The 26,439-nt window shown below is 40.5% G+C and overlaps 1 protein-coding gene across 1 annotated transcript in view; it reads left to right on the forward strand.

The window, feature by feature from the left end:
* The first annotated feature begins 2,093 nt into the window (after positions 1-2,093).
* MMRN1 (multimerin 1) overlaps positions 2,094-26,439 on the forward strand; it is a 50,790-nt gene continuing 26,444 nt past the window's right edge. The window contains exons 1-3 of the mRNA XM_013951841.2: positions 2,094-2,638; positions 19,607-19,726; positions 22,249-22,355. Of these exons, the coding sequence (XP_013807295.2) occupies positions 2,094-2,638; positions 19,607-19,726; positions 22,249-22,355 (772 nt within the window). The remainder of the gene's footprint in view (positions 2,639-19,606; positions 19,727-22,248; positions 22,356-26,439) is intronic.

Below are 26,439 nucleotides of genomic sequence, written 5' to 3' on the forward strand. Positions count from 1 at the left end.
TCAAAGCAGGGCCAGCTTAGATCACGTTGCTCAGGGTCTTGCAAGCTGAGTTTTGAGTATCCCCAAGCATGGAGATCCCGCAGCCTCTCTGACCAACCTGCTGTAGTGTTTGTCTACCCTTGTGGTGGAAAAAAAATTATTTTCACTCCTTATACTGAGTATACATCTCCCCTAGATCATTTTTGCATGTAAAGCTCACAATATAGTGTTTAGACTGCAATTAATACTGTCTTAGAACAGCGCCTTATATTACTTAGCCTCTGTTGGGAAGAGAATTTCATGCCCTGTGAGGTACTGAAACAACTCAGAAGTAGAAGTAGGAAAAAAAAATCCCAAAACAACCTTAATTTTAAGATCAAGCTTGAAAGGTTTATGAAGGACGTTGCAGGAATTTAGAATATGCAATAAAAGGGAAGTGATGTACTCAGTGATTCAGGATATTCCTCCCACTCTTATCTATGGGTGGAAGTCAGATAGCAGATTTAGACATCTGAATTTAGAGGTCTGCATGTGAAATAGGTGTCTAAACTCCCATTACAGAAAATGGAAATCAAGGATGGGATTCAGTTGCTCCTACGTAAGCTTCTAACATCACCTGAAATGCCCTCAAGTATCCTGCCACCAGCCCCTGCAGAAGGGCATGTGTTTCCCATAGACCATACGCCATCTCTGCCAGGCCCATATAGATGTCCCTCATATCTTGGGGATCTCAAACGACACTAGACACATCTAACTGAGCCCCTAGTCAAGATAGTCAATAAGCCAGTGAGTCTAACAAGCTGTTTAGATCATCCTAAAATAGACATCTCCATTTAGTCATCTGAAGAGCCCTCAGACTCCCGTGATTACATTTGTGTTGACTTCAGGGTTGCTTAGAAACCTACTTTATATGTAGACACCTACACATGGACATGTAAATGACAGTTTCTCTACCTGTGAAGGTTTCTCAACCTAATTCAACTAGGCAAAAGAGTCAAGAAGGACAGAGAGTATTATAATGTGTGGATGGGGTACACATGCTGTAGAGCAATCCAGCAAAATTACCAAAGGCGTCTCCAGTAAGTCTAGGGCCAACACAGATGCTGGCAGCTGAGCACAGGACTATCCTTCCTTGTGGTAAAGGTCCTTACTACTGCTAGCAATATAATCAATATCACGTGGATCCTTGACAACATTATCAATTAAAAATAGATAAATAGTCTCACCTAAAAACACTTCCTCTGCCAAAGACAGTTTTTTATTTTTAAACTGTACAATAGGAAATTATCTCTTCTTCCAGTTGGAAGGAGAGTAAAATTAATAGCTGAATAGGAAGTGAAGGCTCTGAACATACCACTGGAATGCAGCATTAGCTCAGGACTTGAGTCCAATATTTCTCAAGTAATAGCATTCAAAGTGTTTTGAACTTTCAGAGCAATGCTATAGGCATAAGCTGTAGCATAAAAAGCAGGTAGATATATATACATAAGTGAATACATTCAAAAGCATGAAGTATAATGATGAATAAAATGAGAATCTCTTCCTCAAGATTTCCCCACTTGTGGCAACAGTGTACTTAAGCAGTCAAAATAAAATAGGAGACACAGCAAACCTTGAACTTTATGTAGCACACCAGATTTGTCAGGTCATTTTTCAATAACAAGGTCATAAGCATGAACTATCCAAAGGTCACATGTGACAAGTCACTTCTGTTCTCTGTACACATATATATGAAAGGAAAATTACCTAATAATTTCAATTTTGATCCCTCAGGATTACTTCACTGTACATATTTTTCCACATTTCTATTGTGCCATTAATCTTTATCCTGTGGCTTCTGCAGAAACTCCCTTTTTCCTCCCACAAAGGCTGCCAGGTTCCTGCTCTCCAAGGGGTCACAGGTTGCAGAGAAATCCACAGAAACAGGAAACCCTGCTTCCTCATTCAGTTTTGAAACACCAAAACCTGTTTCCTTTCTAAAAAAATAAAACCCGGCAGGGCATTCTCTGGGTAGGCTCAGTGTGTGAGCAGCAGCTCAGGAGAAGGAAGAAGCAGCAGGGTCCTTGCTCTGGGAATACATGTGAGATATCTTGCAGCCTTTACAGACCAGCAGAATGAAGGAGGTAATATTACTGCTTCTATTACACTTACAGAGTGGCAGTGGAGGAGCTAATACTCCACGCAAGCTCTGGACCACAGCCCTGGTTGGTGAAACCCAGACAAGTCCCTCAGACTTGACTCCAGCTCCTACTGCAATGCATGGCTCTGTAAACCCAGTGACAATTGTGGGGTCTCCCCATTCTGAGATCCAAGCTGCCAAAGAAAGTATATTACAAGGATCCACTTTTGTGCCTTTGGGCAAGACTCTGGGACAGAAAGCAGTGAAGAAAACCTCCAGTCCTACAACCTCTACTCCTACAAGCCAGTCAAATGGACACAGTGACACTGACAAGGATAAGATCGGAAGCTCATCTAGCAGCAATGGAACATCTCTACAGAGCAATCCTAGAAAGGCCCCTCTCTTGCAAGAGGTCACTAGAAGTCAGGATTCAGCTGCAGGGAACAGATCTCTCAAGCAGTCAGCCCACAGCACTGATATCACCAGCACCCAGCAGGATGCCAGCTTCAAAGCATCTGGCTTTGAAACTACCAGAGGAAAGTAAGCAAAGTTACATATTTTCTCTCTTATATACAGCTTAGGAAGGCTATTGGTTATTTTCTTGTCCCAGTTAAATAATTGGCAAAACTCCTAGTAATTTCAGTAAAACTGGTTTCTGAGCTTAAGGAAGACCATCAAAAAAAACAAGCAAGGGACCAAACCTGCAAAACTCCTAGTAATTTCAGTAAAACTGGTTTCTGAGCTTAAGGAAGACCATCAAAGAAAAACAAGCAAGGGACCAAACCTGCAATATTTACTCATTCACAGCCATACAGTTGTAACAGAATAAAGGCTGAAATATTTAATTCCTCTCAGTAGTCATCTCAAAGTCAATGGGAAAGTCATTACCATGTATGAGTAGGAAAGGACTAGAAGAGATACCTCCTGTTTTATGCCCAATAAACTTTACTTTTCTTTCTTGTGGTAAAAGAAACTGCAAATACACAATTTCATTTGGAACCTATTAAAAATTGTAAAATTCCCATTAAACAGAAAAGTAAACAATTAAACACAAAGTATATCAATGTCTGACAATTAGAAACACTATTATTATTATCAAAAGGGGTGTTGCAGGATGGTGTGCATTCAGAATTGTATAACTTGATACCTAATAGCTGTGCTTAACAGGGAATATCAAGTTGTCCTGTCTAGTTTTATGGGTCTGGAATAGTCAGTTATCCTCTTTGTGCTCCTATGTCTTCACCTCTAAATGGGGATGTTAATACTTAATCACCTTGGAGATGTCGCAAAGTTCACTAATTGCTGATATCTATTTGGATACTGATATAAAATGGAAGACCCAAGGCTTTGGTATTTTTCCGCAGTATTTATGGTTAGGGGGCTTTCAGAACATAGATTTCTTGTTTTGATACAACTTGTCCAAATGCTAGCATCCAAAAGTTAGGAGAAACTTTTTCTTTTCCCTTCTTAAATTCACACACACAAAAAATAGAACATCCCCTAGAAATACTCCTACAATTATGTTGCTATTTCTGGGTATTAACTAATTCTCCTTCAAGTCAAAGAAAAGATTCCCATTGACATGAATGTGTTTTGAATCACGCTTAAGGTGAAGTGATGCCACAGAGACCCCAAGGACAGGAGTTCTTTGCCTCGGCTTAAAAGACATACCACAGAGTAAGCAGCTGTCTTTCCCAGACAGCTTTCCTGGAATACTTAAGAAATGAATGTTATTTGTGACAACACCTTACCATAGTGTTTGACTGGGTGTCTGAGGTAATCTAAATTAAATGGATTCTCTTTATTTGTGAGATCTTAAAACTGCATCTCTATTTAACTGAAAGTCTAACCCTAGAGTCTTCAGCTTTCTCAGCTTTTGCCATGAATAGTATTCCAGTCAAATTAGTCTTCAGAACAACTATGAATTGGTAGGTATTGTTTCTACCTTGTACATATGATATAACTATAGAAAGTGTGTGTGGCAGGGAAAACAGTCTTCGGTGAATAAGCTTTCATATTTTACTTATTGCAATACGATTTAGTTGTGATTGCAGAGAAAAAAAATAATCAGTTCTTGTATTGTTTAGCACCTTGTTTCTGAGTGGTTGAGGAATAACCTGCTGTGCAACATGCATAAGGGTCTTATTTTGCTCAAGTTCATGTAGCAAGTTTGAAATAAAGCTAGGATTAGATACTGAAGATAGTTATGCGTAGCAGCATGCAACCCCAGCGTAAAGCAATGCTGAATCCCCACGCTCTCTCAAACTGCTAGGCTGCATTGCCTCTCTGTAGCAAGTTTCTACAGTTCTTGTGCATTACAGATATAATCTTCCTACTGCATACAAGTGCTTTTGAAGTCATGTAAGGTGACTTGAGCTGTTCTTCCAGTTTTGCCACTGACCTAGACTAACTTAAGTAAGTCACTTTACTATTCTGTCTCTCTTTCTCTATGGACTAGGCCTGGATGAATAATAAAGTCTCATGTGACTCTTTTTCAGCAAAGTCATGAAAAAAAATGCCAAATCTGGTGTGCTCAATGTTATTGATCACTACTGCAGCACACCTGGAAAGTTACTGCCAAGAAACTCTGCATAAAAGCACATGTGTTTTTATTTATTATGCGCAGGTGTTATTGCCAACACACTAAATCCATTTCCAGGGAGTTTTCTGTTTTTAATTGTGCATCTTTATTGCAAATAGACTGAGAGTGATGCTATAAAACTTCCCATAAAGACACACAGCTTTCTTTGAGCTTTACTCATTTAATGCCCGAGAACAGATTTCATAGCTGTAAAGTGTACTACCTCTGAGGAAATTTGGAAGCACAATTTGCTTTTTGGTTTTACTTTGAATTGAGACAACTCTTTGGTTATAATCTGCATTTTAACCTGAATTTTCCAGTGACCTTGTAGGAACGGCATGACTCTAATTCTTTACGGCAACCCATTGTGCTACCATATGGGCAGAGATGCTGATATCAAAAGGTTCCGTATAGAAGGAACAATAGAGAGAGTTCAGGGACAGATGAGAGGGAGAGAAAGAAAAGAATGTGCTTTTTAAAAATATATTTAAAATTAAAAAAAAAAAAAGTAATACACATACTTTGGTGGAGAGAATAACTCTGTCTCCAGGGCTATCAAATTACCCACAAGGTAAAAATATGTGTCCATTGTACAAGCTTAATTACCCAAATACCCTCCTTCTGAAAGAGGTTGTGTGCCTTGCTAGGTTAATTACTAAGAGAATTCCCTCAGTTAGCTCTACCCTAGATTATCTAAGGACAATATTATGTATACATATCACATGGATACTAGGACTAAATTAAAAAAAGTTCTTCTGGATCTCTTTTTAAAATTCATTCTTTTTTGGCAAAATTCATGAGAAGATGTCATAAGAGTGTGATTTGGAAATATAGGTTTAGAGAATCTTTATCTGAAAAATATTTATTTTTAAAATAATTTTTTCTAACTTTTTAAAGTCAATTGCATTCACTCACTGTTAGCAATAATTTTAGTTGGATAGAGGTTCCACTCCAAAGCTATGTATGAAGACCAGTACAAGAACTGAATTAAAAACACATAGAATTAAAGAGAAAGTTTTCAAATAAATTGGTAAGAAAAGTTACCCATGATCCTATGCAGAAAACAAATTAAACACTGGATTGGTGGTTTTAAATACTCTTTTCAGGGCAGAGCAAGGGCTAGCTGCTCTCTAGTTGGGCCTCCCTGTGCTGGCAGGGCAGGTCCTCACCAGCCAGGGCCCATCCACCCCATCCACCCCCAGTGAGGGAGCAGGGCAGGCTAGGGGCAGCCCAGAGCCCCAAAGACCGGGTGCCCCTGTGATGATGGGGCAGGGCCAGGGTTGAGCTGGGAAGGCAGGCCAGCGAGTCAGGGTCTAGATCAGGTCCGTGAGAGTAGTCAGGGTCAGAGCAGACGCAGGCCCGTGATGGCCAGGCAGGTGTGTGGTGACACAGCAGGGCCAAGGCCAAGGCGAGGCTGGGCCACCAGCCCATGGGGCAGAGGTCTGGATCAGCAGGGCCTGTGACCAGGCACGGCTGCAGCATAGCTGGAACTGAAGACCTACACTCTTACGATGTAGCCTAGGCCTGAGCTTTAATGGGGCTCCTGGGCCGGGCAGGGGGTGTCCAGGCGAGGCTGGTCAGGGCAACTAAGGCCCATTAGGGCATTCGAGGCCCTGACAAATTTCTGTTTCACTTCACTGATACTGAAAGAAATGGGCTGATTATTGGAACTGTCAGAAGAAATTGATGGTTTTTTCCTACTGAAACAGAACCATTTTGCAAAAGATTATGCCTTTATTTTAAAAGCTTGTCTCAGGTTGGCTTTTCAGGTTTTAGGAGACCTTCTGGGGGCAGAGAGAGAAAGAGACATAGCGCAACAGGCAGCAGTCTGATGAGTGTATGTACTAGGGCTATAAGACTCTGGATTGAAGATTCTGCTGTAAATAAAGCAAAGCTTGGCTTTGAGCCCCTCCCATATCACATTCTGATTTCATATTTTAAGCACTATTAGGCATATCCATTTCTCTTAAAAACACTCAAGTCTTCTTTATTCTTCACTGGAATGAAAATGCAGTTTGAAATCTTGTTATTTTGCAGTAAATTAGAACAATTTTATAGTCAACCTTAGAATAGGTACATAAGGACATAAGTTATGGATTCTTTAACTGAGACATTCATTTTAATATTAATTTGTCGGCAACATAACATACATACTATGAAAACATCTCAGAAGAGTGGTCTCTCTGGTTAGGTATCCCATTTTCTGGGAGGGCCGGCACCCAAAGCTTCAGAAGGGTAAGAAGTTTCATAGTAAGCAAATCTGGGATAGCCTGAGCTGAAGAAAAACTCCTTTCTTCACTGCCAGTAATGAGTCTAACTTGAGCTCTGAAATGCAAGGATTATGTTTCTACAAACAAATCCACTTTTTAAGTATTTCTAGTTTGTCATCTCTAAATTTCCATGCTATCTATATCCTATATTCATACCTTATCACATTTTTTAAACCTCTGCTTCTGAGGAAAATCCTGAAACAGCAAGTTTCACTATCCATAGAGGAAAATTATTCCTTTATAGTACTTTCCAATTTCTGAATGTCCCCTAGAAGAAGAGATGCATGGAGAAGCCTCAGGCAGGAGTGAATTGAGTACTCTTTGGTTTTTCATTATTTTCTAGGTAGGTTCATTTTTTGTAGACCTTGTAAGGAAATACATTACTTCAGAGAAATCTATTAACTCCTAAAAAAGCTCCCCTGTCCTATTATAATGACTGACTACTTGACCACACCTGGAGGGGTGAGAGCCAGATTTAGCCTTTTAAATCAGAGGGTGTTCCTGTCAAGGGTATGAGCTAAAGCAATGCTGGATAACTGGAGTTGTGTTTCAGTAGCAGAGATAGAACCTAACTTGAGTTTTTCCTAAGGTCAGTAAATTTAGATGTGAGCACCACTTTGGTATCTTAGAAGAAAACTGATGCTACAAACTTTTCAATTGACTTTCTGTGAGATACGTACTTTTTTCAGTCTGTGGAGAAGAAAATATTGCAGTATTTTACCATATAAAGCAGCTCAAATAACAGTGGGACTGTGGAGCAAGTCTGAGGCTAAGTCCTGAGACTGGTACACGTATCCTTCCATTCTGAACCCAATTTTATTAATTGCTATTCAAGGCAGCTCCTGAATCCATGAGGCATTCATTTAGGTTGTAAATTAACCACACTATCTCCACATTATTGGATAGCTCTGCATTACTCTTTTCCTCTTAGTATATGCATATTCCAAATTTTCCAATTATCATGAATCCACTGAGGGTCTTCCTGGACTTCCCTTGCCATTACCTTGGGCAGTGGTGAGGTGATACTATTTTATTATGAAGCACAGAAGGGTTTAATAATCTCAGCACCAGGGACAGATTTGCTTAGCTGTCACATGCTGTGGGAGTGCTGAAATATTTCATTCTCATGACCAGACCTCTGGATTGCTCCCTGGAAATTGCTTCTGCCTTTATCAGCTTGGTAGAATTTCTAATGTACAGTTAAAATAAATTCAATGGCTAGGCTCGGCAGATGGTTCAAATGCACAAGACAGAGAGAAACCTGATTTAGCTGCCTGGTTAATTCCAGGTTCACAGTCTCTTTTGATCATGTCACTTTGTAATGGAGCAGAGAGGACAATTCTTGAATGGATTTCTGAAGATTTTGCACTGTTGTATATTTACAATAAATAAAAGTGATGCATGACATAGGTTTCTGCCTCACTAGTTATATTCACTAGAGCCGGGAAGGAAGAACCTCTTACACTAGTACTTAGGTTGCTTTGGTAGCTAAGCATCAGAAGTTTGACAAACAGTGTTTGCTTTCCCAGTGTTGTATTCCAGCCATGTGCAGAAGACCTTTGCAATGATACCCTCTTTTCCAGCAGTGTCAGGTTCTTGAAGTTTGGCTACTAGCCCACAATTTAACGTGTTGAACATAAGCTGAACACAGTGTTACTCCCATGGCAGTCCTAACGACCAAAGCAAATCATTTAGCCAGGTACTGGTATTCACTACTCCTATTGATACTTCATCTACAGAATGAAACGGGCAAAAGACATAACTGTGTAGTTCTATAATGATGCATGTAGTGTGATACCAAGATATAAGTGTCCAGAGAGAATTTTAAGGGAAGTATTTAAAGACTGGTGCTGTTTTCTGCTGAGCACAGACGTAAAACAGTTAATGGGCTACTAAGAGTGCTGGTGTGAAGTAGCAAAAGAACCAGGCTGCATTGTACAGATTAGGTACTACAGCACACTGAACAGCAATATTTGTATGGCGCAACAGCTGCACAGGGTCAGTACTATTCACAGAGGTTTCATTTATATCAGTGCTAATAGGCATTGAGGAAATCTCTGCCACCACTGAAGTCCCATGCACAGAATGAACTAAGGGTCCACTTGCTCCAACATGCTGTTCATATTACAAATGATTCCAGTACCTGGTTTTGAAGGAGTTGCAGCAGGAGATGGCATACCCAGCTTGCATGGCCTCCCAGAGAGATTCTTAGGATCTTTTATCTTTCAGGGAGAGAACAGTAAACAGATATCCATATAATTTTGAACTGCAGGTGAAAATAATAATAATAAAATCTGAAAACTAGACAAAAATTCAGGAAATAACAAAATCCAAAGTTCTGGCTTTCTGATACTCAACCTTTCAGGAATGATGGCTCTGCAGAGTCATGACAGACTATTTTCAATAGCATAGGAAACACAGCACTAGGGAAAAAAAAACAGGAACACATCTCCATCCAAACCACTTCTGAGATGCTAGCAAGGTACTTATCAATCTTCCAGCACCTTTTCTCTTAGCTTCCTTAGACTGTGATTATTTAATTTTCCTCTGATCAGATTCAGATAAGGCACCACTATGCTGACAATTTCTTTCCTAAATCCACAAAATTTTAATGAAAATAATAAAAGCTTTCATTCTTCTCATTACACTAACTACTGCATTACTATTATGCTTATCTTTGCTCTTGCTCTTTGTTGGTGCACCATGGGAGCAGCGAGGATTAAGAACAGATTGTTTTTCTTTCTTGTTAATGTCACAGAATCACAGAATCACAGAATGGTTGAGGTTGGAAGGGACCTCTGGAGATCATCTAGTCCAACCCCTCTGCTCAAGCAGGGTCACCTAGAGCACATTGCACAGGATTGCATCCAGGCGGGTTTTGAATATCTCCAGAGAAGGAGACTCCACAACCTCTCTGGGCAACCTGTTCCAGTGCTCTGTCACCATCACAGTGAAAAAGTTTTTCCTCATGTTCAGATGAAATTTCCTGTGTTGAAGGATGTCTCTCCATCCCATTGCATAGATTAGGATTACAATAACAAACTGGACACAGTGTTAGGATTTAGTTCCCAGCCACTGCAAACATTAAATTCTTTGCACCATTTTCTTTAGGGTACACCAGAAACATCTGCTCAAATTTGCATGCAGAATATGGATTCTCACAAATCTGAATATAATTAACACTTTAGAAAACTGACACACTAAATCCTAGAATAGATGGGGCAAGGAAAAGAACAGCAGCAAGGTGTCCCCATATGTTTTGCAAAGGCATTATCTATGTTGCTAACTAAAAATGCATGTGACTCAAAAGACAATTTTTCTACTGCCAAATTTGAAAGCATGTATTCTGTATTACACTTCTGGTAAGTAACTCCATAGGTGATGAGGAAAAACCTGCTGGGGGGTCTGGGAAAAATCACCTTGAATTTCACGGACTTTTGCTCAGATTCTTTTTGATCAAGAGCCCCATAGAAATCAATCAATGACAGAGTAAAGATACAGCTCTGCATGAGTAAGTGGCAAATCAGGTACAAAGCAACTGGCAAGGCAATTTAACCATTTAATGAAGCTAAATAAGAAAAGAGAAGCTGCCCAAAACAACACTATAAACAGGGATTGAAGAGGAGTGACATTCATCCCTGGAATTGGGGTGGGATTTTTTCTGACGTTGTCAGTATTTCCAAAAGTGGTAAGTCATTACTGCCACATTGCAATCTCCTTTTCAGTAGATTAGAAAAGGACTAACAAAACAGTGAAAACCTGTACCACTGAATGTCACCTGGGAAGCAGTGTCAGTAAACCAGAACAGGACTAGCTTAATGAATTTTATACTCTGAACCAATTAGATGATGGAAAATACATTTATATTCCAGAAGTAAAATCTTGAATTTAAGACCTTTTTAAAAAGCAGTCTGTTTGGGTTTTCAAATATGTTTTACTGGATGATTCTCAAACCAGACTAATGGATATCTTTTCAAAATTTAAATTCTATCTGTGAGAAATTCAGACTATTTTGAGAGGCTCTGTGAAATAAGGTCTGAAAGAGCTGATCTGGTATGAAACAAGACAGTTTTTTAATGCTAAAATAGACTGGTGAAATGCTAGATAAGTGGAAATTGTTAATTAATGTTGCAGGACAGGGCAGGACATGCAATTGGTCACAATAGTAAATAAAAATTTGGATGGGACAAAGAGGCCATTCACAGTCCAAAGTTCCAGCGCTGTACATACAAAAAAAAAAAAAGGAAATGAATGATGAGAATAGAATTTGTATTTTGGAATAGGCAGGACAAAGTGTCAGGACCCTGAATCCTGCAAAAACCCCACAATCCAAACAGTATAACTCCCCACACCTGATACTCCCATGTCAACAAGTCAGCTATTATCAGGGCTAAAAACACATCCTATAATACATTTTATCATCACATGCTACACTATATTTCAAGTCAAATACACTTTTCAGAGACTGTCCATTTTTTTTCATTCCATTCAGCATGGAAAACAGATTTCTCAATTTCACTTTTGTTCATGGTCAGTTCCTAGACAGTATTGGTTAATTTTTATTTCAGCTGAGATTAGTAGATTCATACATCTCAGATGAAAGGAAGCAGAGCAGTGAACATAGAAAATTAATCAATTTTGGTTCAGGTTTACAATTTCTGTTTGAACTAGAGCTTATATTTTAGAAAGATGTCTGATATTCATTTAAGGATACAGAAGCTACCATATTGCTAGTATCAAACAAGTGAGAAGTCTCCTTAGTGACCTATTGGAGTTCAAAAAGAGTTGTTGAAACCAAAATCTGGTCTCCCACGCAATAGCAAAAAAGTCGTAAGGGTGCTTTCTGTCCTTTTAATCTGTGTGTTTACATTATGCCAGTCAACATTATCTCTCCTCATCAAAACTTGGCAGGATTTTAAAGCAAACTGAAAATATATGTTTTCAAAGTAATCACAGCAATGTACTTTTATAGAACCTAAATTCAGGGCCTTACTCATTCTATGCTTATATGCTGTTCCTTGCATAACAGTCTTTCAGATTGGGAAGGATCCTAGCTTAAAAAAGTGGAACAATTTCTGGATTTTCACAGTTGTGGATTTCTGCCACACCACGTCAGTGTATGTTTTTATATAAGAATACACTTAAACTACTGTATTCAGAAGAAGAATTGTATCACCCAACAGAGATATATATAAGCAAAGATCAAAGGATCACAGAACCACAGGATCATTCAGGTTGGAAGGGACCTCGGGAGGTCTCTGCTCCAACCTCCTGCTCACAGCAGGGCCAGCTGTGAGATCAGACCAGGTTGCTCAGGGCTTCGTCCGGTCGTGTCTCCAAAACCTCCAAAGGCGGAGACTGCAGAGCCTCTCTGGGCCCCTTCCAAAGCCTGGCTGTCCTCACGGGGATACAGTGTTTCCTTACAGCAGGTCTGAACCTCTCCTGCTTCAATTTATGTCCGTTGTCTCTGGTGCTCTGCTGCGAAGAGCCTGGCTCCAGCTTCTCCAAAGCCTCCTCATAGGGACTGGGGGCTGCTGTGAGGTGCCCCCGAAGCCGACCTGCTCCCGGCTGAACGAGCCCAGTCGCTCAGCCTCTCCTCGCAGGGCTCCTGCTCCACATGCTTGTAACATCTTTCCACAGTCTCTTTGCCTGGGCATAAAGGACAACACTAAGAGAAAGCAAATGTAGAATCAGGTTTAATATTTCATAAACTATTCTATGAAATACCCATCGACTGCATATAATCTGAATGAGGCATGACCACCAAGTCGTGCGCTGGCTTTAACAAAAGCTCTAGCTCCAGGTCCTTTTGTATTCCTTTCGCTACACAGTAATGCCATATTCATGATTCAGTGATGTTCAGCTGTGCTGATTCAATATAATTTCTATTAAAAGCCAAGTGATCTAATTTACTCATGGATAAAAATAACCCATTTTCAGAGATAATGTAAGAAGGACAGAACAAAATCTATACCCTTTGTGTTTTGGCTGCCGCTGGTGTTCCTTTTGTATGGCTTTAGGACCGCTTACAAGGCTTGCTCGAAAGCACGGTTGGTGCTTACAAGCATATGGACGCGATCACGTATGGGCACTCTATAGGCTGTAGTTGGCAGTTTTGTGGATTTTTTTTTCTTGGCAATGTACTCCAAGAACTGCTTACAGTGGAAACCTGCTATGGGAGGGGTCACTGCAGTCTCAGAAACTTCCACTCACCGTCTCTCCCCAAGAAAACCATCACTTTTCAATGACAGTGTAAACTCTACTTTGCTTTTCATTAACATCAGATATCATAGTGATAAGGGGACTGGTTCAAAGCCTGTTGAAGTAAGTGGAAACATCTCCATTGACAGTAAGGTCTTCAGAGCAATCCAGTCATACGCCAGAGAGTTTTATCAGCAAGCTACTATATCCTTACGACACAATTTTGCAAAGCCAGAGCAGTTATTTTTACTTTAAAAAAAGGAATGAAGGACCTGCCTTTGAGAAAAAAAAAAAGGATAATGGGTAAAAGTCACAGCACCCCTTTTCTTCAGGCTTTGGAACTGAAAAGAAATTTATTGTGTTCTTTCCTTTTTTTTCCAGGCCCTTTACTCTCCCGAATAAATTCCTGGGAGTTTAGCAGAACTGTTCGCGTCAGTAAGCGGTGCGCAGTGATGCGGCTCTGCCCCGTGCTATACATGAATTTTAGGGAGCCGCAAAGCCCGTCCGACCCGGCCCCCCCGGGCTCCTGGCGCGAAAGCGGCTCCGCGGCGCGGCCGCTAGCCGGAAATGTCCCCCCGCGGCCCCGGTTACGCAGGCGCTGCGGCGCGCGCGGCGCCCTAACGGCCGCTAACGGCGGCTCCCCGCCTGTGCGGGGAAGGGCCGCCACCTGCCGGCCCTGCCGGGGAGCGCCGCGCCGCCGCCGCCGCCGCCGCCGCCGCCGCGGGGCCCCGCACGGCGCCCCACGGCGCCCCACGGCGCCCCGCAGCGCCCGCTCTAGGCCTACGTCCACTAGCTATGCATCGCAGGCAGACTTCAGCTGGCCACATGGTTTTATCCCACAGAAGAAGGTGCTTCTTTCCGGGAATCGCATCCTTCTGAAGGTGAAAAATGTGCACAGCTCACTGGATATACCATTATATCATGAAGTCAATGTAAATCACTTAAGACGAATCAGCTAAATACAGGGAAACACTCCAATAATTTGTCTTTTACTTTCAGAAATCAGTTTTTTCCAACTGAGGGAAATTTTTATTAGTACATGCTGGTGTAGACTGGGCAGTGGGTTTGTCACCATGCGGGATACGCAGCGTGGGCAGTCCTTGCTTACAGTTGCCCTGAAACTGCTTTCGTTTCACAGTTATATCCAAGCTGCATCCCTTCTATTTTCTCACCAACTACAGGAATAAAGAAATGCTCCACTGGAGTCTTTTCTCTGTGGAAAAGGAAAAAGGACTGGTGTAAGCAGAAGAGAAGAAAACTTGCATAGTAGAGCATTAACGCAAGATTTGAAAAAGCCATATAGGACATGTAGGCGCCTATAGCTATATAGAGGCTTAAAGGCTTCTTTTAGTGAAACCTCATTTAGGTTTCATTAATATTTTCCCAAATGCAGGCCCTTTGCTCCAGCCATGTGTGCAGACTCCGCAGCCTGTGAGCTACTCAAGACTTCAAAGTCGTAATGGCCGTACAACCCACAGGACTCTGGCCTGCTAATATGACAGCGTAGACGTACGTTTTAGTTGCAAGGGAAACTCATGCCGCTCTTTGCTCTCAGTGATTTTTCCTGGCCAATACATGCAAGAGAAGTATGAAATCTGTCACATGGGCTTTATGCCAATCAGGGACTTGCACTGCTTTCTCCGGGGTGGAGAAAGCTGTTGTAATGTTGTGAAGATTTTTTGTTTTGTTTTTAAATATAGCTTTCCTGATTGAAATCAGACTCAATGCAAAAGAAATAACAGGCTCCTGCAACTCTCAACAAAATCTACATGTTAGAAGCCTGTGTTGTTAATCTGGAATATATTATTCCATGAAAGGTAAAGAGGATTTTCAGGTTTAAATTCCTGTTATGCAAAACAGTTGTCTTGTATTCTGCCTTTACATTAACACAGCCTGTCATTGTCTTTCCACCACATTTCATCTTCTATTTTCAAATCTACATTTTTTCAGACAATTTGATTTCAAAATTATATTTACATTCATAACATCTTTTAATGAGCTTATTTCATTGGTAACATAAACCTAATTATGAATCACATCAGGGGCTCTTTTGCTGTGGATGTTTTCTCCAATTTAGTCTGATCAAAGGTTGCCGGCCCATGAGAGAACCACAGCTTCAGACATTGCACTGATGTAGCTTAAGAATGAGCTAACTACTTTAAATAGAAACAGTCTGTTCAATTTCAGTTAAATTTTTGGTGGAGATCAGAGACTGAGTTCAGACTATCTTCCAAAAACAACAGCAACCCTTAACTGGTATATTGGGGGTGCATTGTATTGCTTTTTTCCTTTGGAGCACATCTGCAAATGGGCAAGATCCTGTAGCTGTTACCTTGAAGTTAGCCACTCTCAATCATTATGATAATTAGTGAATTTACATGTTAAAAGTAGATTTTTTTAAAAAAACTCCCTGTATTCCAGGCCTTTCATGTATTTTACAACAGCATTTTATGTCTTTTTTTCTTTGTTTTATCTTTTCACTGATAACATTTGTTCAGATGTAAAATGAATCCTGTTATCAAAAATTATATCTAAACAATATGCAGCACAGAAAGGATCTGCACTGATAACATTGCTATATTTCCTTTGCTTTATCCCTTTCTTTGGTGAGGTGTAGGGCCCTACACATGAGGGTAGAGCACAGGTTAGGGAGCTAGGAGCTCAAGCCCTAACCACAGCACTGGCTCACTACAGTTTGGGATGAACCACTACTTCCGGATTTTGAAATCTGACTCCTATTTTGGGGACCTTGATTCACAGACATGTTAAGGAACTTAACTGCCCAAGGTGCTAGCTTTTAGTTCCTCATTTTCCAGACAGCTAACTTCCTACAGTACAAGAGGTGAGAGCACCACCTGCTTGAGGTGGTGTTATCACTTTGGACATCTTCTGATCAGACTTTCCATATTGTTGATTAATTCCTGAGAATTATTAAAAAATTTGGATTTTACATCCTCTGTACCAAGTTCAAATCATAAGCAAACTACCACCTTTACTCAGAGCTCCTCCTAAATAAACCACTGTCAGTCTGGCCCAGTATTCTGTATGTGTTAAGAGAAGATGTTTAGTACCATATTCATACACTGAGAGACTTTTTTTTCTTAACCTCTTTGCTGTGCTTCAGAGAAAAATAGTTTTTATTCTCAGGTGTGAATATGTAGAATCCTCACTACAGCTATGACACGGTGGAGGCCCGATGCCCATAGTGAGAAACAGACCTGGAGCCTCCCACACACACACACACACACACACACACACACACCCCGCTCAGGGGCTCTATTTAAACCCAGGCCTGGGCCTTTGCTTCCTGTGTGAGCTATGTTGTAGGGGTATCTGTCTTTAGCCTTGTTCCTGAGTTGTTGTTTGGCTTGCCTGGCTTGGGCCTGGCTTGTTGCCTGGCCTTTGCCTGATACTCACTGGGCTGTTAATAGGACCTGTTGTTGTTATCATGCTGCTCTGCTTGCATGGCTCTGGTGCTGTGGGACTGTGCCCTCTCAGTGAGGTTAGTACCTGGCTTATGTAGTAGCCACCACTGGCTTCCTGCTTGCCTTCCCTGAGGAGGTAAGCCCTGCCTTTGCTGCTCCCTGATGCTCAGCATGAAAGCCATCTGGAAGAGCTGAGCTCCTGGTCATGCTCCTAAAAACTAAGAGCCCAGCAGGTGCCTTACCATGTCCTGTTCTGAATGAATGCTGAGTGGGAGGAGGTACCTATATTCTCTGCAAAGATACACTGGAATGGATGAAACTACCTGCACTTTTTTCACTGTCATTTGATTTGTGTGCTGAGCTGTTGAAAATGCTTTACTGAAGGTATCATTATTGTTTAGTTACTACTATTACTAGTCTATGCTCTTGGCTTACCGGAGACTGTATTTGACCCATATGCCCCAACCACAGTGCTGCTCTAAGTAGCCTTATGATCTGCTTGTGAAACTCAAAAGGCATAAATCTCCTTTTGATTCTGCCTGTTTTATGGGTATGTAACACCATAAAGTGGCACAGAGTTCCTTCTGACTCTCACAGAGGTGGTGAGAAGAGAACCTAATCTTTAAGTTTGTGGTTTAGAGCTGAGTTTAATCTTTGGCAAACCTTTTTTTCATAGTTTCTAATCTATACACTTAGACAAAAGGCTGTAGCCAGGGGGGAGAGAATATAAAGAAAGCATCAAACAAAAGCATGGGCTCTTTATACCCAATTAAAAAAATATTATCCTAATGAAAACTCTCAAGGAAGTGGAGAGTCAGTGGGTGAGATCAGATCAAAGAGATTCAACAGCAACAAAAACTCTCACATGAACTGTATTATTCATCAATCACACAGTGTGGTGTGTAAGGGAGCACCACAATATGATATTAGAAGCAGAAATACTGAGAGGTTCAGTATAGTGGTTTCACTTAACATTTTACTTGCTAGGTTATCCTACTGTTTTCTTAGGAGTGGTTTTTCCAAGTAAAACACTACTGAATCTGATGCGGGTAGTGCACCAGTAGGACCTCTGAAGGCAAAAGCTATCACTTGGGGATAAACATTGCTCTCATTTTGCAGCAGTGTAAATCTGTAGTAATGCTAATTAAGTAAATGGAACTAATGTCTGAAACTATTTTGATTTCCACTGTGAGCAGCCCATAGCAAAATACTGATTTTTTTTTTTTTTTAGGGCCGGCTGGGTAATATGTGTGTGTATATATATTTCCTTACCTGATTATGAAATGCTTATGGAAGTACAACAACTGAAAGCAAGTAGTGTGATCAAAGCATGACAGTGGAAGGCAAGCTTTCAGTTCTCATACACAAGTACTGATGTAGAGTACTTGCAAGTTCGCCAGTCCTACAAATCTTGTCACTTAGTTGCCTAGTCAAAAACTAAGTACATGAAGAAGCATGAAGAAGGAAATTGTGTATAACCCTAAGAATAGCTAGACCAGTAGTGGTCTGTCAGTAGAAATCAGTAAATGGTTGGGGGAGAGGGAGAGATGAGGGGCAAATATGCAATAATACCTTCTTCAGTGTGCCCTCCAATCTGCAGCTGAGGGACTTAGTGAGAGCCAGAGATTATACCTATGTCTTTATGTTAAAGACCCCCAATGGCACTTTCTTTCATGAAATCAATTGCTCTTTTGTATCTATTTTGGCTTCCAAAACATCCAAATTTGGCACACAGTTGAAGTTTATGAAAAACATTTTTTCTTCTTTTTATTTTAGACCTGATTGTTTTGTTTTCGTGCCTCTTGGTCTTGTGTTATGGCAAACAGTGAATAATGACCTCCATGACTTCCCATTCCTCAAGCCTTCCAGGTTGAAGGAGTCAGGCACTGCTTAATAACTCCTCATAGAGAAGCTTTCTAGTACTTCAGTTTTCTTTTTCACCTGTCTCTATCTTTTCAATTTGAATCTTTTCCTCTTTTTAGGATACAGGGATGAAAACTGCATTCTGTATTCAAAATGTGAGCTAAACATAAGTTCTTGTAGAGAAACAAGGAATTAATGTAGTGAAACAATGATGGTTTCTGGTTTTTTTCCTAGTTCTTCCTTCATAACTCCAAGCAGTTGACTTTCTGATTTGACTAATGCAAAGTATCAAGTTGACACATTCAAAGAGATACTCACAATGGATCCAAAGCCTTTTTCCTGATTATAGTTGATCTAGGTGTTGTCATACTGCATGCACAAGGATGTCTTTTTGTGCACTGTTCTGCATTATATGACTTCCTTTTCTGCCATTTATTTAGTTGGAAGTTCAGTATCATGAGATTTCAGCAATTCTTTGTGATCAGTTTTAGGTTTACTACCCAAAAGGATTTTATATACAAAAAGCTATTCAACTACTTTCCACATATGTGGACTCATATGTGACTCCTCTTTTTGGGAGGAGGGAAAGGGGCAACTCCCAGGGACACAGACTGGCATGGAGCTGTGGCACATTCTGGCTGGGTCTGGCTTTGGCCTCAGAGTGCAATGCAAAATAGTCATGCAATCTACATGTACTCAGCCTTTCCTGGGAAAGGGAGGAAGAGTAGAAATGTTTATCCATAAAATAGAAGGATGGGTAGTTATGGGTGTGTGAAAACATTATTAAACCTTCCTTTGAATTGTGAAGAAACAGTTTCTGTGGTCTGAAATGTAGGTGTACTTTAAGACCTGTTATTACTGCAGTCTAGAAAGGCCTCTTTGTACTTGGTGCTCCACAAACACTTACAAAAAAAGATTTAGATTTGCAATATAAATATGCAGAGGTGGAGAAAATGATTGGCTGTTTTCTTTGTTAGTGGGTAGCTGAAGCAGAAAGACTAAATGTCTTGGGCAAGGCTACTATGGCAGTTTGAGGAAATTAACTTAATTTTCATAACTTTTCCTATCCCTTAATTATGGGATTAATCTTTCTGAGTATCATGTCTTCATCATGTTTTGGCAAATACTGTTTGTATATTTGATTATATTTACCTTCCATCTCCTACAGGAACTGGTGTGCTTATGTCCACAGCAGACTCTTACCTACAGTGGTAGTGGACAACCTGGAAACCTTCTCATCAGGCAGAGCGAAGCCTTGCACTTGGCTTACTGGATCCTGTGCTCAGAGGTGTGTAGAACTAGAAAGAAAGAACTTGCAAATATTTTAATTATCACCAGCTGGCAATTAATACAGCTGAGACTTCAAAAATGAAAACAAGAATGCATTTGAATTAATATACTCAAATGAAAAATACAGTTGTCTCTTCTACAGTCTCTATTCTGCTTATAGGACTAAGTTTAAAAAAATAAAAAAGTTGGGGTAGTTAAGTTGTATAATCTTCTGGTCTCCAGCCAGTTCCTACATCCAGAAAGTGGGCATGTGCATTCACCTAGCTTACCCAATCAGCCAGCTTGGAGCCTGCTGGAGCAAGTTTTGGATCCTGTTGTCCCCACACACCTACCTGGGTTTCCTTCCTGTGGAAACGAGAGTGCGGAGGAGAGGGGGAAGCACACTAGCCCGCTTCCAGGTCTCATCCTAACAAGTGGCTGAAGCAAATATAAAAGCTTAAGGCTGGGAAAGGTCGCTGAGCTCCACAGTAGGGACTTGGTGTGCCCTCACTGCAGCACCCTCTGGTTAGTACAAAGCCTTCAAATAGGCCCGCTGCCCACTTACCTCTTTTGAGGTTCTGCAAGGAAGGTGCGCATGTACAAAGCTTTAAAGCACATGTGGGGAAGAAAATCCCCTCTGTGCAGCTTCCCAGGTTGCTGTACTGTCAGAGCATAAGGCTTTCCCTGAACAGCATAAATATTTTTATTTATCTGCTGGGGTGTTTATCTCTGGCAGGACTTTGCTGGTGAGGCAATAAACCTAGGAGAGTAATGGGCCTGGACATAACTTGTAAATAAAGATTGTGCTAAGTATACTGATGTTGTCCTTTGTGGTTTGGGGGCCTCATTGGATTCTACATATGTACAGACCCCAGTAAATGAGGTTGGATTTAAATACATGAGACTAGAAAACAGCTTGGAACAACAACAGCAAAATAAAAATTGTAAAATATTTGTCCCTTGAAAATTTTCAGAAGCCTCTCACCAGTCAGTATGACTGTTCTGAGAACTGTCCTCTAGGTGGTATGGCAGAACATGCTTAAAACTTTCGTGTGAAACCTGGAATATAGTGTCCTTAGTATTTGAGGACTCTGAGATATAACCAACAGCATCCCACGATTGTGGCATGAGCCCTGCAGTTGCAATTTGGCCAGTTTTTTTTCCTAATTCAATCTTCAGAATAATTCTGATTTTGTAAGAAAATAAGTTCCTTGGGTTGCATCTGTAAATAAGTGTGTTATATACAGTTCTGGGGCTTGTCTACACAAAGAATTATTTTGGAATAGCTATTCCCGATTAAATCCTTTCATGGATACTTTTTGAGTGCTTTCAGGAATGGATTAGGCTAATGCAGAATATGGCACTCTTAGGAAATAAGAGCATCCATATAGCAAGAGAATCGGGAAGAGCTCTCTCACTTTCAGTTCACCTTATTCTTTATTGTGTTCTTGCTACTGAAAAAGCCTTTTCTCGGAGGTGAAGCTGACTGGGGATATGCAAAGCTCCTGCCAAGTACTGTAAAGTTAAAGATATAAGATTGCATCCCTTGTGGAAGGGTGACAAGGCTAACTGCAGTGTTAAACAAGGTGGTGTGTTTTTCTGTAATTCATTGGGAAGATTTTTTTTTTTGGTGTGACATAGTTGGCGTTAGTCTTCAAATTTGCCCTTTTTCTGCAGTGATTTAAATAGGAATTGTGTGTCCAGAGGTACTGTACCATTTATCTTCACATTTTCTGAGTTTTGAAATGTTGTTCTCCATAACAGCATTTAGCAACTGCCAGGACTGTTTGATACTCTCTTTATTCTAACTTTGTATTTAACTTATTAAAAGTGGCAAGCAGACTTGCTGTAGCTTTTTTTCCCTTGTATGCCCTGTTGCAGCAGGTTCATTCAAAACTGACTTCTCTTAAGTTAAGAAAGCTAGAAGAAGAAATGATATGGGTAGCCAGGGCACACAGTATGCTGGAACACAAAACCAAAATTGCTCCTGCCTCTGCAGTTACATATTTTAACAGTAATAACTGAAGTATCACAACTATTTAACTACATCCTTCAATTGACTTGCAGACTGGATATCTCCACATTTTGAGATTAGTGTGCGTAGAATCTCCTTTAAAATAATCAACCAACATGATGTAAAGTCATCTTGAAAGTCTGGCCCCACAGACAGCAGCAGAGGCTTTATCAGGAGCCAGGATTTCACAATGGTATTTTTTTGGCTCACTCTGTCCAGTTTAGTAGATACTATAATTAATATCTTCCATAACAGTTGGTAGTATTGAGCACTTCAGTAAGATATTTGGGGGAAAAGCCTGACAGTGCTGAATGGACATCAGGCTCCTTCAAGATATATCCAGATGATATGAAGGTTACAATTTTAAAACTCCAGTTGCTATTGAAACACCAAACCCTGATGAGGTTTTAGTTTCAACCAGTTAATGAAAGAATAAAGCTGACATATTAGAAAGTGAAAGTATTTATATATGTATCCTACAACTTTACGGTTACCTAAAATAGGCTTAAAATGTTCTTGTTTTGCAGGTCTCAGACAGCAACGCTCCAAGCCTACAGAATCAAACATAAAATAGTAACATCACTGGAGTGGAAGTGTTGTCCTGGGTACAGCGGACAAAACTGTCAGCCCGAAAGTGAGTTGTAGTGGTTTGAAACCTATTCACTTCCACAGAAGAAAACAATACAATCTGATTTGAGAGCAAATGGCTCTGCTGAAAATGAATACCACTCTTTGTTAATTCAAAGACAGGAAAAATGCAGAGTGGGCTAAAACAATTTGGGATGTTGACTGTTCACCCTGCATGAATTTCCAAATCAGATGAGTAGAGTTTCCTTTCCTCTCTTCACTCTAAATAAAATTCATAATCTTGAACCTGATTCTGTTTTGCTAAAATATGGAGTTTGCATTCAGTGCTTCACTACTTTTGTCCTTTTAGCTATTGAGTGTTGCAGTCTTGGTGATGTTAAATCCAGGTCCTCCATTGAATACTTGTTATAAAAACTCTGCAGCACTGTAATGCTTTTGGCTTTCAGATTCAGGCTCTGAGAATGTATTTTAGATGCGATAAAATAATCTGCCAACTTTCTCTCGGAACTGGGTAGAAATGTTGTTCAATTCAACAGTGACTGAATTTTACTTGGTGTTATACATGATCCATGCATAATTGTGCCTTTTTCAGACAGGATGGAGTGTTTTACCATTGCCCGGGTGTTCAAACATATGGCAATGTACTGTAGTTTAACATCTGTATAATAGCTATTTCTTTGCTCCTGGCCTTAAGCTGCCCTTGAAAAATAAGATATGGCATCAGTGTACACACTTTAAATGAATGAGTATTACAAGAAAGGCCATTAGATGTGGTAGAGAATTCAATCAGCAGTGGTAAAGTAGAGGCTGTGATTAAAAATTAATGTAGAGGAATGAAGAGAAATCACTCTTATTTACATCCAGGAGGGAAATATCAATGCTGAAGAGACAGACTCTCAGCAGGCACAGAATTCTCTTCTGTGCGACTAAGCATGGAGTCAGATATTAATGTGGGGCTCAGTCAGTGAGCAAGGCTGTCCAGTGAGTGTGGATCAAATGGTTTAAAGGTTTGCTTTAAAAAACCCACAAACATGAGCAAAAATAGATTTTAAAACTGCTAGAAAAGAAGGGGGAGAGTACAGTTGATACAACTGATGCAGCATCAAAACAACAGGGAAGCACTGATCAGGAAAGAATATATAACAACTTGTAGTGACATGGTGTAAAAATAAGAATAAAGGAATATATGTTGTCAAGTGTTACAGCAATGGGTTTGAAAATAGATCTCTTGGGTTCTATTCTCAAACCTCTTCTGACTTGCTGAATAACTTGGAAGTCACTTATAATCTGCATGCCCAAGTTTACCCATCTAGAAAATTGAGATGACACTTATCTCACAGGGGCACTGGGAGATTTAATTAATTAATGCTTGTAGAAGTGCTTAAAGAGATTGGGATGAAAGGTGTTATGTCAGAAATATTCCTCTTCCCTGCTTTTGGAATCCTCCCTCCCGGGAGGAGCAGACCACCAGCACAAGCCCTGCCTGCATTGTTCAATTCCCAGGAAGGGACTTCAGCTAATGAACTTGAGCAGCTGGGATCCCAGCAGCCCTGTCTTCAGGCGCTCTGTCTATACGGAGCGGCAGGGAGAGCTATTCTGTAAGCTCTGACTGTGCTCTGCAGAGTCCTCCCCTTGGTGTCTCTGCTCAGACAACAGAACTGATTTAACCATTTCCTCGCTAAGCGAACTGGGATATTCTGGCAGTATGCTTTAGATCCTGGGGAGGCACCATTACGGTGATATGGGCTGGTTGTGACAAACACTACTTTAGAAACTCCTTCTGGTTTAGCTTTTCTCTAAGTTATCATGCATAGTGATTTCAGTCTGACAGTCTAGGCAGGAAAAAAATTGTCACCATCTGATAGCTATTACTAGACATTTGTTAACCAGATCTGGTAGCCTTGTTACAATTGCTTGGTTACAGATATTTCTGCAGGTAACGTAGCAGTGAGTGAGATAAAAGAGCCTCTGGGAGGAGAAAGGTTCAGATCACTGTCTCCAGCTCTATTTGCCGTGTGGCAGCACATGACCAAATTGGGATATGACATGGATCCTAGTCCAGCGTGGACAATGCACCTTTACAAGGAAGTCTTGTTAAGCAAGGAACAGTGTGGACATAGATTGCTTATTAAAGTCTTACAAAACACCACCATACATAAACAGTTTAGTTTGAGACATTCCGGACCATTCAACAAAATCAAAATATTTTGACTCGGGAATATCAAATGCTTAAGTGGGAGTACAGTTGCTTCAATGAAAGTGTTTGTCAGTTCTGAGCTGCAATATTCATAACACTTCATTTTTACCAAGCGCAGCTTTCTATTTCAACCTCCAACCTTATTCCAGAGCAAATGTCTATTAGAATGTCTCGGGAAGGGTGAGAACTCTCAGTTCACTCCTGCACATATGGTCTATGTATACTATATAACGTGTCGCAAATGATTTCAAGAACCAGAAGATGCATCTTCACATGTAAGTCGTGCTGCGTTCAAATTCAGCTGTGCGAAGCTGAGGTGACTTAATGTTCATAGATTCCCTTCCATCTACCCTAGCTGTGGTTTAGAGCACACAGCTCTTCCTCAAAATTGCTGACAGTGTCATAACCATCGTTAGCGCTGAATTCTCTAACCTTGTAGCGATGCAATTTCTCCAGCAGGTGGCTCTAAAATGTTCTGCTCGGAAGCAAGCGCTGTCCTCTGCGTGGGGTGCGCTGCAGACACAAGGCAGCGGGTCACCTTTAAACACAGAAGCATTATAAGGCAAAACAGGAGGAAACTACCAAACTCCCACCAGTGTTTCCCCTTTAGCTACTCCTGCTTCATCAAAAATATATTGAGAGAAAAAGATCCAATTTCCATATTTTTAATATTCCCTGAAATCATTTTGCACATTATGTGTTTAAAAATACATGGGACAATAAATTATACATCTAGGCCAATATATTCAATGATAGGAGCCTAACATTGGATTTCTATGTGCATTATCTGATATTCAGAAGTGCTGAACACCCTGAAGCTCCTGGAGGAACAGGAAGAGCTCTTCATTGCTCAGCATTTCTAAAAATACAGCCTTTTTGTTCTCGCTTCCATATTGTAAATGGCACCTGTAAGATCTAGAAGTCTAATTTCAGTTTTATGTTTTCTTTTCTGAAGGTTTGGCTTAAACTGAGTGCAGCATATCCAAATTTTAACTGTTCTCAAATGTGAGCCATCCGTTTGCTATATCTAACCTAAGGAGTATGTGTTGGGGTTTCAGTCTGGTGCTCCCATCACATCTGCTGCTGTTTCCCATCCAGGATGGGGATCTCAGCTGCAGGACCAATACGCACATGACTTAATCACCACCTGAGGTGATTACCACTGTCTCAAGGTGGTTCATTTGGAAAAGGGCTGAGACACATTAGAAGAATGATGTAGGAGAAGCTATATTGCCATTGACTGCTCTGAATTTGTTTCGTAAATGGAGACACTGATTTTCTAAGGCTGCCCAAGAAATACTTTTGCCATATGGTTATGATATTCCGTAACTGTGCAGCATGGGGTTTTGTCTTTTGGCTTTTGTTTGCAGGGAGATGTGCGTGCGCATCCCTGGCTACAGTCCTTGCTTCTGTTAAAAGCAGGATAACGCATCAGTGGTGCAGCTGGTTTGCTCCAACAGGGTGATATCTATGCCTCTTGTCTTACAGAGATTAAATGATCTGAACAGTTTAAAGCATTAGTAAAACAAGCATGCAATGATAAATATATATCCCTGAAACTCTAAAAGTGAATAAAAATGACCCTTAGGGTTTGGGAATTCTGTAATATGAAGCTGTGAATGAGGCACTTGATTTAATAGGGAGGATTAAAGATAAGATGGATAGTATAAAAAATGTATATATATATGGTGTCTGTAGCAGTAACAGTGGTGGTAAGTAGGGGAGGGGGGAAGGACAGAGGGACAGAAAGACTGGTAAATGAAAGAATATAAGGACATCGATTAGCTGGTCTTTATCACAGGCAAGTAACTGACTCCCTTGTCATAGATTATATCATCATATCACCACTTGATAAATCCTGTATAATGAATTGGGCTGAATGCAAGTATTTAACTCCTGTCAACAGTCATGGCCACAGAAAGATGACAGAAGC

This window comes from Apteryx mantelli, chromosome 5 (assembly GCF_036417845.1).
Source record: "Apteryx mantelli isolate bAptMan1 chromosome 5, bAptMan1.hap1, whole genome shotgun sequence".
Lineage (NCBI taxonomy): Eukaryota > Metazoa > Chordata > Aves > Apterygiformes > Apterygidae > Apteryx > Apteryx mantelli.